Source organism: Brachypodium distachyon, chromosome 3 (assembly GCF_000005505.3).
Source record: "Brachypodium distachyon strain Bd21 chromosome 3, Brachypodium_distachyon_v3.0, whole genome shotgun sequence".
NCBI classification, from domain to species: domain Eukaryota; kingdom Viridiplantae; phylum Streptophyta; class Magnoliopsida; order Poales; family Poaceae; genus Brachypodium; species Brachypodium distachyon.
The window spans coordinates 25,932,242-25,951,586 of NC_016133.3; the positions used below are offsets into that span (position 1 = coordinate 25,932,242).

At 48.4% G+C, this 19,345-nt stretch overlaps 1 protein-coding gene across 1 annotated transcript; it reads right to left on the minus strand.

Annotated features, from left to right (window-relative positions):
* Nucleotides 1-14,831: 14,831 nt before the first annotated feature.
* On the minus strand, nucleotides 14,832-16,809 carry LOC104583639 (vegetative cell wall protein gp1). Its single transcript, XM_010236412.3, has 2 exons — nucleotides 15,786-16,809; nucleotides 14,832-15,205 (listed from the first exon to the last, which is right to left on the minus strand). Exon 1 carries the CDS (start codon nucleotides 16,691-16,693, stop codon nucleotides 15,878-15,880), a length of 816 nt encoding a protein of 271 aa, XP_010234714.1. The 5' UTR covers nucleotides 16,694-16,809; the 3' UTR covers nucleotides 14,832-15,205; nucleotides 15,786-15,877.
* Nucleotides 16,810-19,345: the final 2,536 nt, after the last annotated feature.

Sequence of the window (19,345 nt, forward strand, 5' to 3'; positions counted from 1 at the left end):
TGAATTGTGCAGTTGTGCTACTACTGTCGATTACACCGTCAAGTTGCCAACAAAACGCAACACCCGTGTCGCTCCTGTGGCGGCTCGGGTGCCACCCCCACTCCTCCCGCCCTCCCCTCCCCTCGCCGTCGCTGGAGGATGCCGGCAGGTTAAGCCCGCCCGGCGGACGGTGGCGGTGGGTCCTTCCTGTTGCCTTTTGCAGCGGATCTCGCGGTGGCGCACGGTGGAAGCTGCTGGCGGCGCGCGGAGGCCCGCGATGGCTGCAGCCAATGCCGGGCGTGCGCTGGAAGGCCGAGGCCTCCACCTTGGGCGGCATGGCGGCGGCACCACCCGGCGGCGGGTTCCGGTGTTGCCGGGTGTTGGTGGCAAAGCTTGATGGTGGATCCGGTGCCGACGGGCGGTTGGGCACCTGATCTGGCCGACGGTCGGCTGGGCCAGCCTCGATGGTGGACGGCGGGCTTCTCGGAGGTGTTTTCAGCTGCAGATCTGGTGCAGTCATTTGTTTATAACGCAACTAGTGTGTTATCTGTAATCACTCGTCCAGGGACAAAATCACTTTGGTTTTCAGACGCAAGGGAGGCTTATTAGCTCCGATAGTTGTCACATCTTCCACGTTCTTTTTCCGGGGCATTATGTAATCCCTCCATCCCATATTAAGTGACGTTTTATTACATGTATCTAGACGTTTTTTATGCATAGATACATTCATATTTGGACAAATTTGTGTCACTTAATATGGGACAGAGGGAGTATTATGTTACCTTTCGTGCTGGCCTAGACGTGATTCTAATAGATATTCTAACCTGCTATTCTGGGTACAGAATATATCAAAACAAATATTCAAACAACGAATTAGCTAACAAAAGTTACAGTAGTTAAATAGTACTCCCTTCGTTCCATAATTCTTGTCTCAAATTTGCCAAAAAATGAATGTATCTATTTCTAAAAAGTGTCTACATACATGTAATATTTTGATAAGAATTATGGAACGGAGTAATGCACTGCTGCAAAACCAGACACTGCCAAATTTATGTAACAAAAGGAAGACCACTTTCCTAAAGAAGTGTACTCGAGTAACAATAATTAAAAGCAATCATAAAACTACAAAACAAAACATAGATACAAAACAAGCAGATCTGGGCCAGCCTCGATGGCGGACGGCGGGCTTCTCGGAGGTGTTTTCAGCTGCAAATCTGGTGCAGTCATTTGTCTCCCTTCCCCATGCGTGTGGCTTTGGCTCGCTGGCTTCTCGCCGGCGTTGCTACATCGGTGGATGCCGGGACGGCGGTCCCGGGTCATGTCTTGGTTGTCTAGGCAGCCGATCTGGCATTTTGGGGCGCAAATTTGTCTCAGTCAAGCAGAGGAAGGATATCGAGGCAACGGCCTTGGAAGGGGGTGAAGGCGTTTGCTGCGCTAGGCGTAGTCAGGTTCTGGACGCCGGGGCGGCGGCCTCGGACAGCGTTGGTGCTTAGGCGGTCAAATGCGGCGGCCTCGAACAGCGTTGACTTCTTGAGACGCGCCTCACGTCCACCTTCGTCGGGGCGGCCCGAATCTGCTCCTCTTCGCGGTTTTGGTTACTCTCGCCTTCGTGCGGTGGCGGTGAGTGCAGTGCGGTGGTGCGGTGCTCTGGCGATGCTTCTTCTGTGCTCCTTTGGAGCCCGTCAAGGTCCTTCGGCCCTCTCTGGGGAGCCATGCCGGATTTGGCTTTCTCAGTGGAGGGGTGATGTGTTCTTCGATTTGTCGGGGTTCTTCTTTAGTTGCATCCCTTGGTGTGTTGGCATGTAGGCAGAGCGTTTGTTTGTTGTGTCAATCCTCCTGTTGTCTGTTAGGGGCTTCGTCCTCTTGTATCTGGTTTTTACCCAGTTTTCCCTAATAAACTAGGCAACTCTATTTCTTCTATAACTAAATGCAGGAACTTCCTGCCCCTTTGAGGTGTCCCTAGAAAACACCGTCAAGTTGAATTTTGTCCGATGCTCCTACTTGGATCCTTTGATCCCACTAGAGGATTGAGGCAAGGTGACCCGGTTTCTCTGTTCCTATTTTCCTAAGTCCAAAGCAACCACATTTCCCCAATTATCATTGGACCTAGGGGTCCAGAAGTCTCGCATCTCCTTTTTGCTGATGATATGCTTATATTCTTCAAAGCCTTCCGGACTAGGTGAGGATGGTACATGAGGCAAGAGCAACTCTAGCAGATACCGAAAAGAGCCCCGATCCGAAAAATAACTGCCAGTTTTGGGTTTTGGGCGCCAAAAGCGACCCGAATAGATACCAAAAATTTGTGGAATCCGTAAGGAAAAGATCGGATCAACCGAATACCACCCCGTGCGCTTGGATATCATCAGTGGCTAATTTTTTTTAAATAATATGAATTTTTTAATCATTTCCGAAAATAATACGCGTTTTTCAAAAATCTCAAAAATAATGCGGCCTCGGGCTGGGCGAGGCCGATTGGGCCCAATCGGCCTGGCCCAAGCCGAGTAGGCCCAGTCGGCCTCGGCCAGGCCGACTGCAGGCCGCTGGGCTAGCCCGGGGGGCCCACTCGCGCCAGTCGGCCTGGCCCAGGCCGACTGAACCCAGTTGGCTTTGCCCAGGCCGACTGGCCCAGTGGGTTTGCGCCACGCCGACTGGATTCAGTCGGTTTGGGCCAGGCCGATCGAAATAATTTTCCTGCGCCGACTCGAAGTAATTTTTTTTTCTTCGGATCCTTCCGGTCTTTTGAACTAAAATACTCGACAACATGGATAAAAGTAACATGCCGAATCCGATTGGAAGTAATTAGTCTTCGCCGCTAGTTCGTTGCATGAGCAACGCATACACGGACGAGGCCCATTTTTTGTCTCAAATCCTTACGGTTTTTTGATAAAGAGTAACATAAACCGATAATTTGCTGGACAATTTCCGTGTCGATTCTTTGTGGTTTGTTTGAACTGAAAGACTTGACATTTGGATAAATTAACATACATCGATAATGTGCTGGTTACGGAACCAAGGCACGACTAAATTAACATACATTGGTAATACCGCAATTGGACATAATTAAAGATAGCAAATACATTAGAAACACAAGCACTACTGAGTCCACTTAGGCCATTTTCCGCTCGTATCGCCACATTCTTCTGCAGCCTTTGCCACGGCGGCCCTTTCTCTTTGCCTCTCCCTTTCTGCCTCACGAGCATCCTTGCGCCTTCGTTCCTCTTGCATCTCAAGCGCTTTCTCCCTGTTTTTCCTTAGTGCTTCGTCAATCCAACGACGTTGTTCCTCCCTATGCTCTTTCATCTCTCTCTCTTGCTCCTCCTTCTCCTGGGCTGCAGCTTTTTCCTCACGCTCCTCTGCGTGGAAACGCTGCCATGCATTTCGGGACCTTGTTTTGATCTCTTCCACCGCCCAATCCGGCATCTCCGTGTCAATCCAACGATACCACATGCATAGGGACGGAGGAGACTACAAAAAGGCCTACTGTTACAAATCTGCTATGACACAAAAAACATGTTTTAGAACACCTAAATGTGCTTACCGGAGGCTTGTCGTACGGCGAAACCGGGACAAGTGGTTCATACTCATAGTTCGCGCACATGAAAAACCTCATGCCCAGCTTATCTGAAAAATCTGTCACCTCCTTCACCTTGCATAGATTGCCGCACCAACACCTGAGATGTTCCACCCCCCGAGGCAACATCGCATCTTTCATCCTCCTCGGCCTCTCGCCCTGGTCCGAGCAAGGCAAACTCATTTGGGGACACTGGAATATTGGAAAAAACAGTAGTGGGAAGGATGCTTGGATGACTACCGGAAATGAGGTATTTATAAGCTCTCAAACTCATTCTCCCGCCACCGTTTCCCTCCTCTTTTTCCCGCCTGGTTTTCCCGCCTCATTTTCGCGCCACCGTTTCCCGCCTCCTTTTCGCGCCATCGTTTCCCGCCTCGTTTTTGCGCCACCGTTTCCCGCCTCCTTTTCCCGCCTCCTTTTACCGCCACCGTTTCCCGTCTATTTTAAGTTGTCGGTTTTAATTTCAGTCTTTCTATTGCATATGTATTTTAGTCCTGCCGTTATTTATATGCAAATGTAACTTGAATAAGAATGCAAAAATTAGTAACATGTCTCTCTCATACATAGGACCTACATCCAAATATCAGGCACGGCGTCTGGGACGGCGTTCCGAGGGTGCCTGTGGCGTGGTCCAGCCATACCTATGAGGTGGCACTACGTTGCGCGGAGGAATCACGGACCCATCCTCACGATACTGTGTATCCTCCTATGTGGGGTCTGGTGGCGGAGTACTGAACATCCAGCTGTGTTGGACAGAATAGTCCTCTCCTTGAGCGTGATCCTGCTCACTACCCCACGAGGGTTCGAACAACGACGACTGATGCCCGTAGGCTCCTGCATGTGGGAAAGTACTTAGCATTACAATTGCGTAGCAGTCACGGTAACGAACACAATAGATAGAAACATACATACCCTGTGGCTGGGTCTGTGGACGAAACTCGAAGTTCATCCTGGGACTCTGCTGGTGCTGCCACGACGAACCTCCAGCCTCAAAAGAGGGCTGCTGCTGGTGCCACGCCGAACCTCCAGCCTAAAAAGAGGGCTGTTGCTGGTGCCGATAGTCGAAAGAAGACTGCGGCTGGTGCCACGACGAACCTCCGGCCTGCTCAGGAGGTGGTGGCCTGGGCGTCGACTGCTCTGGTAGACGTGGACGCGGGTGGTGTCGGGGGTGCGGTGCTTCCTGCTGACGTGGCCGCTGCTGGTGCGTGGAGTGACGAGGGGGCCGTACGGACGCCTGGTGGTGAACGATGTCCGAAGTGCGGGTGCACATGATAGCCGCGTAAACAGAGCGTAGCTTCTCCTCCATTCGTCTAAGCCAAGACCGGTGCGGCTCCCGTGGTAGTAGAAGTGGACCGGTCGAAAGCGAACGTCCATACACAGCGAACTCAGCCTGTAAATCCTGTGTCAACTGAGCCTGCAATTGGCACGAAGAGTATTACATATATATGGCAAAGTACGTAACAAACACATGCATTATGTTAAGAGAAGATACTTACCGCGTGCTGTCTAGAGCCTGAAGTAGACTGGCTAGGGTACATATTTTGCAAACTCGGCTCGGCTATCTCCTGGGGGTGAGAGTGCTGAATGATGGTCAATCGGGTAGCTGTCATGTACCTCTGCAAATATCCGTTGAATTGATCGAGATCAAAGGCCGCCAATGGCCAAACCCGTGTCGTCGCAGTCTCCCACTCTATGACGTACGACTGAACCCTCTGCAGCCACTGAGTCTGGGTCCTGGTACTTCCCTTCCTGGTAAATCTGAGACCGCAATAGAAAGTTGAACAATTAAATTATGGACAATTCTGGACGACAATCATAAATTGGAGAACTGCACATACGTGTGGACGACCTGTCGAAGTGGATCCTCCGTCGGTGGAGGAACGACCAACTGGCGTGCCCTAAACTGCCTCATGACCCTCTGCTGGGCCATCTCTCCACGCAGACGTCGAAGATGATCTTTGATTTTGTCATCCAGTAAGCGTAATCTCTCGTGCAGACCGTGGACATCCCGCCAGGGTATCTATCCTCGATGGTGTCCTGTGTGTACGGCTCCCAGACAACCGCCTCAGAGTGCAACACGTCGAACTGCTCGTTGAATGATGGGTAGCAATTCCTGACCTGATCGTGTGCAAAGCGTCTCTGTAAAAAAAAGAAGTTAGCTTCATTCATGGTTTATGTAAACTAATGTATGAATTTCACATTCGACATACCTTGCTACGTGTCCAAATTGTCGCGAAAGTAGGCAGGTCGATGTGTTCTAAGTCAAACAACTCCTGCTCAGGGTTAGGGTGATCACCCGTAACGTCTGGTTGGCCGATAGAAAACCTCTCCCACGACCAGAGCTGCAACAATAAAGGACATCCAAGCAGGGCTGACTTGGGCGACGCAAGCTGGCAAGCGTTGCACCTACCTCGGTACGTAGCAGCTAAGACGGCCGAACCCCAACTCCTCTGTGTGATGTCGTCACCACAAGTTGCATTCGCGATCTCCACTGCAATAGGGATGTAGCGTGCGCTAATGGTGGTGACGTGGTTCTCGGTGAACATCACCTTCCCGAGAAGCCACATTATATATGCCTCAAGGCTCCGAGTGATCTGAGACTCAGTCATTTGGGTCTCTGGATACCCAAACTTCTGAATCTGCATGCAACAAAAACCAAGTGTTAGTAAACCCATGCAAGTATATGAGCTATGCTCTTAGATATATTAACTTAAAACACATCGATCTAACCTTGTAATTGAGCAATCAATCTAGCTTAGGTCCGTGAGCCTCCGAGGTGAGTGGCTCAGCTCCGGCAAGAATACCTTGAAAACGTAGAGCACAAATTAACACATAGTTCCACATAGAGTACAAATTAAAACATAGGGCACGAATTAACACATACCTTGAAAGCATAGTGCCATACCCTCCTGCCAATCAGCTGGTGCCTGCAACGGTCCTATGGGCTCACCCACCAATGGTAGTCCCAGCAGCATCGACACATCCTGGAGAGTAGGAGCCATCTCTCCCCAGTGAAAGTGAAACGTGTGTGTCTCGGGTCTCCATCTGTCCACTAAGCAGCTCAGCAGCGAGTGGTCAATTTGTACCCGTGTAGAGTTGAAGCCTCGTCGCTCGCCCTCTACCATTTCCGCACGAGTTGCCTCAACAAGTCGTGCAAAAGGTAAAAGGCCAGCCCACTTCAAACTGCATAAATAAAATGGACATGCAAGGGATGAATAAATAAAATGGACATGCAAGGGATTATTGAATGAAATGTACATGTAAGGGGTGAATAAATAAAATGGACATGCAAGGGATGATTGAATAAATACCGCTGAATCCAGGCAGGGTGTATCATCCAATTTTCCTTAGGAGTGCGTGTGACAAGGGGCTCGACACTCCCAGAATGCGCCACCAATCGAGCAGCCCGATGCTTACTCTCAATCTCTGGAGATAGCAATGATACTCTGTCCATTTTGTGCCTGCAACATTTATAAACATAGTTAGACATACAAATTAAAGTTAAGCATAGTTAAACCGAGAGTACGTATTTAAACATAGTTGAACAAAGCGTAAAATTAACACACAGTTCCACACGGAGTACAAATTAAAACATAGGGCACAAATTAACACTTAGTTTCACAGAGTACTAAATAAAACTTAGTTCCACATAGAGTACAAATTAACACATAGTTTCACGGAGTGCAAATTAACACAAAGTTTCACATATAGTACAAATTAAAACATAGGGTACAAATTAACACATAGTTTCACATATGCATGATAAGCCTAGTTTCTTCCTCTCCCTCGTCGTCCACGTCTCCCTCTTCCACGGGCAGTAGCTCCACCAGTACCGAGAGTTGGACAATAAGTGTCCCTGTGGCCAAAATGGTTGCATAGAAAACATTGTCGTGACGGTCCTCCGGCTTCAGATTCATCCATATCATTTCGGATGCGCCTGGACGGGCGTCTGCCTGTGCCTGTCCGCAGTAGCCCGGGGTCAGGGATGTACCGCCTTTCACCAGGGGTTACCTTATTGAAATTGCCCATTGCACGAAACCCTAGCATCTCACCTGTCCATGTGCTAAGCACAGACTCTTTCAGGTAATAGGGAGACACAAATGAGATTGCGTCCATCCCTAGCTGCCCGCAAGCAGCAAGTACATGTGAGCAAGGAAGGTGAAGCAACTTTGGTTTGTTGCACGTGCACTCACACGTTGGCCACGCTTCATTTCCAATCTTCACCTCCTGTGTCCTCAATTCATTTCCAACGCCGAACTTGTCAGTTGGCAAGCGCACCTCAAACCTGTGTTCTTGATTACCGATGGCGACGACAGTATGAGACCTAGCTTTTTCCATCTTCTCATCCATGTATTTCATAATCTTTTCACAGTACGGTGTATTTGGGTTGTTCATGATATGCATTTCAGCTCTCTGTCGTCTTTCTCTAAAATACTTCACCGTGCCATGGAAAATACCCTCGACGATGGCTGTAAGTGGTAAAGCCCTATTTCCCCTCAGGACAAAGTTGTATGTCTCTGCCAGGTTAGTAGTCATGACGCCATACCTAGCGCCATGTGTGTCGTGCAGCAAAGACCACCGCTCCAGAGGCTCGTGCTCTATCCACTGCTGAAAGTTTTTAATCTGCCTCCCAACTTCTCCTAGTGCCGGGTGGGTCAAACCCTAGCAAGTCACAAAGCCCAACAGGTTCTTCCTCAGATGGTCCTGTTCCAACTGCTGTCTGTGCAGCCACTGCTGCTACGTGTGCTGCTACCGCCGCGTTTCGTGCCGCTGTCCTCTCCCTAACATGTTTCTTCGTGAACTCATCAAGATAACCACGTATCCTAGTGTACTTCCATTGTTGGTTCTGTTTGTAGAGTTTCTTGAATAGATTCATAAGTGACTTGTTCCTGAACTGCGAGAAGTTGGCCCCCAAATGCCGCATGCACCAACGACTCTGCATGTCCTGCCATGGAGTCTGTTCATCAGGCCCAGGGTTTGTCAGTGTCCTTATCGCACTGAGTATGCCTGCATGTCTGTCATGAAGGATGCACACATTCGGCTTATCATGCACAACTGCTCTCTTGAGCTGGCTGAAAAACCATAACCAACTTTCAGTGTTCTCACCCTCCACGAAAGCAAATGCGAGCGGAACGATTTGATTGTTGCCGTCTTGACCAATGGCGGTCAAGATCTGCCCCCTGTATTTGCCAGTGAGAAAAGTGCCATCTACGCATAACACGGGTCGACAATGATGGAAAGCTTGGACGCATACACCGAAAGTGAAGAACAGTCGTTGCAACACCCTCACAGTTGGATACTCTGGGTGTAGGAAGTGTTGGATGTTGACATAGGTGCCTAGATTACGGGCTTGCAGTGTATGGAGAAGGCGGACAACAGAGTCGTACGAGTCAAAAAATGAACCAAATCTTTCCTCAAGAGCCCTCTGCTTAGCCCTCCAAGCCTTGCCATACGAAATGTTGTACTTAAACCTTACCCTGACCTTATGCATGATGGCCTTCACTTCCATTGCTTTGCTCTCCACTATCTCCGTGTAAAGCAACCGAGCAAGAAGCGTCGACGAGAGGTTACGATGGTCTTGAGGGATACTGGGAATGACACATGTGTGCAACACCAAGTCACTCACAACCCAATCTATGTCATACTTAGGAACATAGTCATGCACTCTCCCGGGACAATCTATTTGTTCGCACTCCATTGTCAGATATTTTTGTGAAGAGACTGTTGTTTTCAAAACCCTTTGTGTGGACATTGCCCAAGCAACTATGGCATCCTGCAGATGTTTCTTGTCACGAAATCTGGCACCCTTCGCAATGTTGTTCTGATGATATTGCCATGCAGAGTCATGCCCCTCGTTCAAGGTCATAGCTGAAGAGAAGTGCGGATTCCATGATGCAGGAATCGGCACCTCCTCTTCGTCCGACTCATGAGACTCATCGTCATAAGAACTACGACCATCTGTATCTTCATCCTCCATCTCATTCTGTAAGTGACCATCTTCTTCGTCCGCATCTGCCTCGCTAGTGTACTCATCCTCTCCTACTGCCCAGGAGCTCTGGCCTGATTCATAACCACCACCTCCAGCATTCGACACAGAGTTTGCATTGGACAAGTCATAACTTGATTCACCCTCGGCTTCAGCTCGATTGGTCTCATGAGCGACAACCTGGATTAAGGCGATAGGTGTAGTTCCCCTTTTCTCACAACTTTCTAACCAGCGCACCCACTTTGATGTCCGGTCTATCGGCCTCAAAACCCAGAAAATATTCAAACTTGACTTGGTCCACAATGCTTGCACAAGGACGGTGTATGTTTCAGGATTGACCGCTAAACATCCTGCCAACCATTCTTGCAGCTGACTAAACGTCCATGTTTGAGGGGCTGTTAGATCCAACTCCACATACTTAAACTGACTCAGATCAGCTCCGTGCTCGGTTGCTAAGACAGTACCGGAACCGTAGTAAAAAACAAACTTCACTACACCGGACATCTCTGGTGCCTAAAAAAATGTTTAGACACGTCAAATACTAAGCAGTACGGCATATAAAAAATATTAAGACCGTCAAATACTAAGCAGTACGGCATATTAAAAATATTAATACGCGACAAATACTAAACAATACGGCATATAAAAAATGTTTAGACGCGTCAAATACTAAACAGTACGGCTTATAAAAAATGTTTAGACGCGTCAAATACTAAGCAGTACGGCATATAAAAAATATTAACACGCGTCAAATACTAAGCAGTACGGCATATAAAAAATATTAACACGCGTCAAATACTAAGCAGTACGACATATAAAATTAGAACGCGTCAAATACTAAGCAGTACAGCATATTAAAAATATTAATACGCGTCAAATACTAAGCAGTACGGCATCAGAAAAAATCTATTCTATCAAAATATATTACTACTGGCCATAATATTTAGACGCATCAAATACTAAGCAGTACGACATTAACAGTTGTCCAAAATAATGAGCACTACCAAACGCTAAAACATACTTCTATATATACATACACACGTATCATCATAAACATATACATTATAGGATAAATACGTGAGAGATTAGGATTTACCCTTGAAGCGTGTGAACCCCAACCTCGAGCAGCCTCACAGTCACCGGATGAGCACCACCACCACCTCCAAACTCCTCCAAACCACCACCATTGCCCCAACTTAGCAACACGAAATTAGCTCAAAATGTTCAACGAAAAGATTAGATCAAGGTGTCATTGGGTGCTAAATAGCAAGGGGATGCAGTTTTGTGGGTTAAACGGGATCAAAACTCACTCATTTTGGCAAGAATTTGGGGGCATTTTTGAGGAAGAAGAAGAGGAGAAGAAGAACAGAAGGTGCAGCCAGCAGGAAGAAGAAGAGGGCTCGGTGGACTGGGCTCGCGCGATGGGAAGTGAGGAAAGGAAAGGAAAAAGAGAAAAAGAAAAAAGAGAAAAGGAGATTCCCCCCGACCCAGGAGGCCTGTCGGCCACGGCGAGGCCGAGTGGCCAATCGGCCTGGGCAAAGCCGATTGGGCTCAGTCGGCCAGGGCCAGGCCGACTGTCGCGAGTGGGCCCCGCGCGCGCGGCAGCCGGCCTGTAGTCGGCCTGGCCGGGGCCGATGGGGCATACTCGACTTGGGCCAGGCCGACTGGGCCCAATCGGCCTTGCCCAGCCCGAGGCCGTATTATTTTTGAGATTTTTGAAAAACACGTATTATTTTCGGAAATGATTAAAAAAATTATATTATTTAAGAAAATTAGCTCATCAGTGTCCCACGCGACTTGAACAAGCCATCCGAACTCAAAAAAAAAACGTTTGGCGGCAGTTATTCCTTCCTGGGTCGTCTTCCTCCTCTCTTGCCACCGCCGGCTCCGTCAATGACCGTGGCCGCCGCCGCCTGCAGGAGCCCCGGCCGCCGGCCCGTCCCTGACCCTGACCTCCAATCGTGGGTCCATCGCCCCTAGCCGCCGCCTCCCTGGTCCCTGGCCGCCCCCGACCTCGCCCTCGACCGCCCCTGGCCACTTCCCTCGTCCCTAGTCGCTTCTCTTGTCCCTGGCGCTTCTCTTGTCCCAAGCCGCCCCGACCTCGCCCTGGCCGCCAACGACCGCTTCCATCATCCGTGGCTGCCACCGACCGCGCCCATCCAGAGCTCCATCCGGAAGACCGTTTAACTTAATCGGCTCGTTGATTGATGAGGATTGAGTCTTAGGCTTTAATTTGAGAAAAACCGGTTTGGAATTTGGGGATTGGATGGTGATTTAACCAGGCATATGCGTAGGGTTTTTGTGTGTTTTTGTCGTGCGAGAGGAGGAAGATGAACGGGAGCTTGGTTGGGCTAGGGTAGATGTGCCAGAAATGGGCCAGGTGTAGAAGATTCCGTTTTACGGATTACGTATTCGCGATTTGGTCCGCGCGTGTCAAATTGAAACCAGAAAGCACGATATGAGTAGACCGAATACGCATTTTTTCGGGTCAAAAATTTCAATAACTGCTAGAGTTGCTCTAACAAATTGCTTGTGGTACTGGACAATTAGTTAGTTAATGCCTCCAAATGTTCCTTCTTGTTTGGTAAGGTGCGTGAAGATACGAGAGTCTACATAAAGGATATTCTGCAAGTAGAGCATGACAGTTTTGAAGAAAAAAACTTGGGTATCCCAATCCCCGAAGAAAGAATGAATAAGGGAAAATTTCAGTGTTCAAAAGAAGCTTGCTGAACACCTCATGTATATATAGTGGGGTGATAATCATCTTTCCCAGTGTGGTAAAGAAGGAGTAATGATTGAAACAGTCGAATAAGCCCCTACATTTTTTTTGAAAAAGAGGGAATACCCCCGGCCTCTGCATAATATTATTAAGCCAAAATATGTACCATCAATCTCACTTACAACTCACAATAGCTCAAAAGTAAAACAAATAGGCTGCAAATATCATCCATTATCCAGCCTACCTACGGCGCGCCACCCAAACCGGCTGTAGAACTCCCGTGCTACCATCTTCATACGGCTGCACCCAGATTCCATAGATTCCTTGGCTACCATCGAAAGCAGCGGGGACCAAGAATGGAGCCAGTACGTCGCCCCAAAGAGCACCTGCAAAAAATTGGAAGCTTTCTTTTTGTTAAAAACTGAATCATTCCGACAATTCCAAATGGACCAACAAATCGCACAAGACCCAACAAGGATGACAGATTTGAGAGAGTTCTCCATCCCATTAAACCAACGACCGAACATATTTGTGACGCAAGTGGGATGCGGGAGATTAAAAGTCACAAAGACCACTCTCCACACTAAGCGAGCCAGAGGGCAATCAAAAAAATAAATGATGGATAGTTTCAGTTTGATCACAAAAAACACATTTTTTAGATCCATGCCAATTCTTTTGAGCTAAATTATCCTTAGCCACCACAATCCCACGACACAGGAGCCAAGCAAAGATCTTTATCTGGAGAGCGATCTTAAGCTTCCAAATAATCTTATGACGAAATTGACAATCCGTATTAATCAAATACTGATAATAAGCTTTTACAGAGTATGACCCCGAGGAAGACAACACCCAGGGAAACGAATCCGGTTGGTCTAGAAGCTGAACCGAAGCAAGTTTGGCACACAACTCCTCCTAGATAGCCACTCTTGTCCCAACTATATTTCTTCTAAAGACAATATTCGGTGTCATGGTGTTCAATACCTCAGCCACCGATGCCTGACGGTCCATCGCAATCATGTAAAGCGAAGGAAATTGATCTTTAAGCCCCTACGTATGTATTTGGGGCTTTCACATTCCCGGTCGTTACTTTGTGAAGATCTGATGAAGTTAATCATAGATTACGGGTGGGGATTAGAGAATGGTTGTCGCAAAACACATTTGGTAGCCTAGAACGGTAAGTTGAGACCACAAAATTAAAGGGGGGCAAAATAAAGGAGGGCCGCATCGTAGCACGCCTTCGTGGGCCTCAGATTAGCAGGCCGTCATGGTCCGCTTGGTGTATAGTAGCAGGCCACATAGTTGTATTTATTATCGGTCCGCAAACATACCGAGTGATGCGGGGGGCGCCCGATCTTCACGATGTAGGATCTCCATGAGCACGATAACTAGTGCCACCTGAAGGATACGGTGATGAACATCGACTCCAACCAACGACACTCTTGGGTATCTAGCTGCGAACAGCCAAGACGATAGTGTAACCTGACGATCTTGACGCCAACCACCACCTGTGCAATGACCTGCAACAAGTGTTCGCCCAACCACACTTTAAGTTTCCAATCCACACAACCACGCAAAAAGTTGGAATCACGGAGAGGCTGCCGTCGAACGACCACTTCTGCAATCTCACAAGGCAAGTTTTATAGGAGCAAAGGGATAGAGAACTCTCAAACAAGATTCGAGTTGCTCATAGCTAACCAATTCTGAAATCAAATTGCCAAAGAGTTGCGATTGAGGTGGGGGAAGGCGTATTTGTAGTAGGAACATCCCTCCTAGCTTAGGTGTGATACCAGTCTAAAATGTGGGATCAAAAGGGTGGTAATCAGGTTGGAGAGGGGCGAGCAATATGAAGTCTCGCGCAGCATTTAATGCCCTCAACAACTTGCATTGGAACTCTCATATCTTTTAACTCAAGACTTCAAATGACGTGCCGTTTGATTTTCCTGAAAGTAGACTTCATATGATGTCCATATTTAACCCCCAAATGTTCTTGACACGTACATAATCATGCGAAATGTTGCAGCAAGATTGGGGATGAATTCTGGAGCTGCTCATGCATCGTTTGATGGTCGGGGCAGCATGCTTGGTTTTGTGTCGTAAACCGGAGAACAAGTAGCACACTAGACTTACTAGTATAAAGTTCTCATTGATATCATCATTAGGAGCAGCAAGGAGCAAATTCACCTATTGTAGTATTTGTTTAGCGCGGCTCCTTGTCATCGGACCCAAATATGTCTTCTTTGTTGATGTTTCAACTTCCAGCGGTGCTTCTTCATGAGGAGAAGATGATGAACGAGGCGAACCAGGGATGTCCTCATCATCCTCCCCTCTTCAAAAGGAGTCGTCCTCGACTCTTGATCCTCTTGATAGATGTATGGAGACAGTTCAGCAACGTTGAATGTTGGACTTACACAATAATCTTCAGGAAGCTCGATCTTGTAAGCATTGTCATTGATTTTGGACAACACATTGAATGGTCCATCTCCACGAGGCATTAACTTGGATTGCATTTTTCTGGAAACCGATTGTAAGACCCCGGGACCGGAATTATACAATTTAGCCCCAAATTAACCTTTGCATAATTCAAGCCTCAGATTCTTAACCTACGATAAACACCTCAATACATACACGCATTAATGTGGTCATCGCAGGATTTTGCAACATGAATATCATTACCAAAACTTTACGGAAGAGAGTAATTACAAAGCTCATACAAGGAGCAGAATAACAATTATTACAAAGAGAGGATACATGTCCCAACATTACATCATTACATCAGCGGAAGTTGAATTATGCCCGGGTACGGACAAGAATACAGCATGGCCTGAAGAGGCTGGAAGCTGGAAGGAAACCCGCGACGAGTCTCGGAACCCTGATCTAGATCCCCTGGCTAAACATCGAATCCAACGTCGTGCTTCACAAAGCTAACAGCTCACCTGTTCTGCTGAAACCTCTGAAGAAAACAACGTTGCAAAGCAATTGAGTACAAAGTACTCGCAAGACTTACGGGGAGAACTAAACTAAATATGCAACCAGTCCCAAAGGAGGGATATGGTGGGGTTATGCAGCAGCAACAATATCTGAAGAGACACTAATAACAACGTCTAAGTACAGGATGAGAAGCATCTACTAAGTGAGGTGATTAACCTTTTTACTAAACACCAAAACAACACAATCCTCATATCACCCCCTCAACACCCTGTAAGGAAGCAATCCAAAGGAAACTCACACTTCAGCAGTTTTAAGCATATCCATTATTAAAGGCTAATTACTACTCAAGTTTAAGAGATTGAGTTTTCTATGATCAAGTAATGACCAACCAAGTCGTCCATAACCGCAGACACGGCTTTTCGAAAGATTTATCCCTGTAAGGTGTGCCAATTTACCCGTACACGTTCGTCCAACCCTTAATGCCACTCGAGTAGGAACACACAAAGGCGTGTGTCGGCAGGATTGGGCGACACGACGTTTCCAAGCCTCACAACTAATACAGAGGAAGATCGGTGGCCTCAAGGGACGATCGTACGTTATACCTTGGACACGTGCGGCGTCGCGATATAGAGGAAGTAGTCGACGTAGTCGAGGTAGTCGTACACGATGTAGCCGTCATAGGCGAAGTAGTCGTTCAATCGTCACAGTCGTAGTCGTTCATGGCTCCGGCTCCAGGGTTCGAGGCGATGTTCGTCTCCACGGTGCCGACGATGTGTGGCAGCAACATGTGCAGCAGCGAGGTGTCTCGACGCGGAGCAGTGGCAACACAGCAGCGGCAACAGCAAGCGGCTGGCAGGCAGGGCCCACACCTAAGGGGCACAATTCCAGAAAAATAGAAAAGAAAGAAGGCCACGGGCTTGGCTTGGACCGGGCTTGGAGATGGGCCAAGGACGAGGAGCTGGGCCTGCGGGCTTGGGCGACGGCAACAGAGGAGGCCGGAGGAGATGGGCGCTGGCAGCAGAGGAGGCCAGGGACAGAGCGGCACTAGGCGACGTGGAAGGGGAGGCGCGGTGGAGGCGAGCGACGGGGAGGCGGAGCGGTTGCAGGCGGCGCGGCCAGGAGCAAGGGGAGGTGGAGCGGGGGAGCAAGGTAGGCGCGCGGGCGGCCAGGCGATGGGGAAAGGCGGCGCAGGGGCGAGGGCGACGTGTGCGGTGGCATCGGGCGGCACGGGGAAGGGGAGGCGCGGCCGGGCGGCGCTCGGGAAAGCAGAGGGCGGAGCAGGGAGAGAGGGCATGCGCGGGGGAGACGAGGAGGCGCGGGCGACGGCGTGGAGCGAGGGGAAGCACGCGGCGACAGGAAGAGGCGGCGCTGGCCAGGGGCAGCAGGCGGCGGCGAGGCGAACGCGGGCGACGCGCGCGTCGGGCGCGGTGGAGGGCGAAGCAGGGGAGGCGGCGCGCGAGGCCAGGGAAGAGGGAGCCCGCGGGGAGAGGGAGGTAGGGGAGCCGGCCATGGGGGAAGCATGCGCGACACAGAGGCAGGGAAGTGCCTGGGTGAAGGAAGAAGAAGGGGAGAAGAAGGAGGCGGCGGCAGGAGGAAGAAGTTGAGAAAGAAAAAGAAAAAGAAAAGAAAAGAGAGAGGGGATTAAATAGCTAGGGTTAGGGTTAGGGTTTGGCTTACATGTGCTGGTTTTTGGTCCCAACAAACAATTGCACCCAAATTAAATTAATTCGATATTTAATTTATTTTGGAATAAAATAGGAAGAGAGAGGGTGTAGGTTTAATTAGACCCGGAAATGATTTGTCAAACTCAAATAGGATTTGTACAAAATAATTTTAGGCTTTCGCGAACACGCGAAAAGGCAAGCACATGACAACACAAAAGAAGTGACATTTTGTGCAAGCGAATAATTATTTCATGCGACACGATGCTAATGGCATGGAAAATTAATTATGATGACATGACCATGACAGATGATGAAGATAAATAAATTACAAAACAGTCCAAAAGGGCTTAAAAGGAAAAGGGTTGGTCTCGGGCTGTTACAACTCTCCCCCACTCAAAGGAATTGCGTCCCGAGATTCCAAAAGAAGGGAAGGAAGGAAGTGGAATACTCGGTCCGACGATGGTCTTCGCGTTGCGACGCTTGTCCTTGAAGAGGTTGATGGTCTTGTCAAAGAGCGACATTCGGCTTCACGAAGGATGTGAACCAAACGCTCCGGATAGAAAGGTCAAAGACTAGATATAGAAGCGAAACAGAGCATAGGACACGTGAAAAACAACGTGCACCTTGAAGAGGTTGGAGGAAGGTTGAAGCAAACAAGGAACTTGAAAATACGAATGTATCGCGGAGCGAACTTGTCTTTGATACGAAAACGTTGTGTACCTCGCAACGAAGTAACACGAAGAAAAGATTGACCACCAGGTGCATATACCAAGACTATAGTCTTGATCGTAGTGCAGCTGGGTGAAAAAGGAGAGGAGTGCCATGACCATCTTTGAGAAAGATATCTCTTAGACCTTGATGATTAGGAACAACAATGCATCCTTAAAGAACACAATCTCTTTGTCATCAGTCGTGAAACTCTTGGACACGGAATTACCAGCAATAATCTCATAAATGAGCTTATGGGCAAGGAGAAACAAAAAGTGGAGCATTCCGAATTTTTTCTTCCAACATTGACATAACACTCAGGTTGGCAAGATAACCTTGTGGAATGAGTTCAAGGTTCGGTTTCACAAGTTCCTCATAGAGAGTAGGTTGACAAACCTTAAACATGAGGTTGTTGCAAGATGTCGTCGCACGGGGCTCCGACACTGGGGATGCGTGGGCACCCCCTTTTAGGTTCGGATGTGGGCTACGGGTGTGAGACCCCGAGACTGGATTTATGCAATTTAGCCCCAAAATGCTAACGCGCGCATAAATCAAGTCCCAGTGCCTCCCTACGATGAACACTTCACAACATACATGCAATGTGTTCACCGCAGGTTGGAACAAAAATGATATCATTAGATCACTTCTAAGACACAAGATTAAGTCAAGCTCATACAAGGAGCGAAATAGCAAGTTATTACAACGCACGGACACATGTCCACAATCATCATTACACCAGCGGAAGCAAATGTAGGCCCGAGTACGGACAAATTACAATATTGCCTAAGAGGCTGAAACTAAAAAGGAGAGCCCGCCACAAGTTCTCAGAACCCTGCTCTGGGATCTTCTGGCTAAACGTTGAAGCTTTCGTCGTCGAACCCCACGAAGTAACCACTCACCTGTTCCTCCGGAAACTCTAGAGAAAACAACGTTGCAGAGCAACAGAGTACAAAGTACTCGCAAGACTTACGGCAGATCTAAACTAGATATGCAACAAGTCTCAAAGGATGGCTAAAAGGTGGGTTTTGCAGCAGCGATCTACTTGGAGAGACACAGTAATGACATCGTCTAATTAGAGGATGAGAAGCGTCTACCAAGTGAAGTGATAACCTATCAACTAACACCAACCAAACACAACCTCTTATCACCCCCTCAACCCCTTATGAGGAAATGATCCAAAGGCACTCACACTTAAGCAGTTTTAAGCATATCCATGATTAAGGCTAATTACTACTCAAGTTTAAGAGATTAAGTTATTTAAGTGGTATGAGTTCTCTATGATCAAGTAATGACCAACCAAGTCGTCCATGACCGCGGACACGGCTTTCCGAAAGATTTATCCCTCCAGGGTGTGCCAATTTACCCGTACACATTCGTCCAACCCTTGACGCCACTAGCATGGAACACACGCAAAAGCATGTGCCCGCAGGATTGAGCGATACGACGTTTCCAAGCCCCACAACTAATCCAGGGAACCACCCAACTGAGTCTAGTCCGAAACGAGAGCCCGGCCGAAGCATTGTACGGACTCAAGAGTTGCGGGAACAGCTGATAGTGGTTCAGTGTCCACAAAATAACCACTCCAGACGTGTGCCGCAGTCCTATATGTATGCAACGTCCAACAAGTCTCCAAACACAACACCAGTGTATATGCGATATGCCAAATGGAACGCCCGAACTATGTGGCCCCTGGAAGAGCTATGAAACGAGTACTAAGCCGAGGGGAACCCATATATGCTCCCACGAGCGGTTAGCGCGAAGTTTCTTGGGTCGGCAAAAACAAGAACTCA

What these genes read in the sequence shown, in the direction of transcription:
- LOC104583639 (XM_010236412.3), bottom strand. Translation starts at nt 16,693, where the DNA reads ATGGCCGGCTCCCCTACCTCCCTCTCCCCGCGGGCTCCCTCTTCCCTG.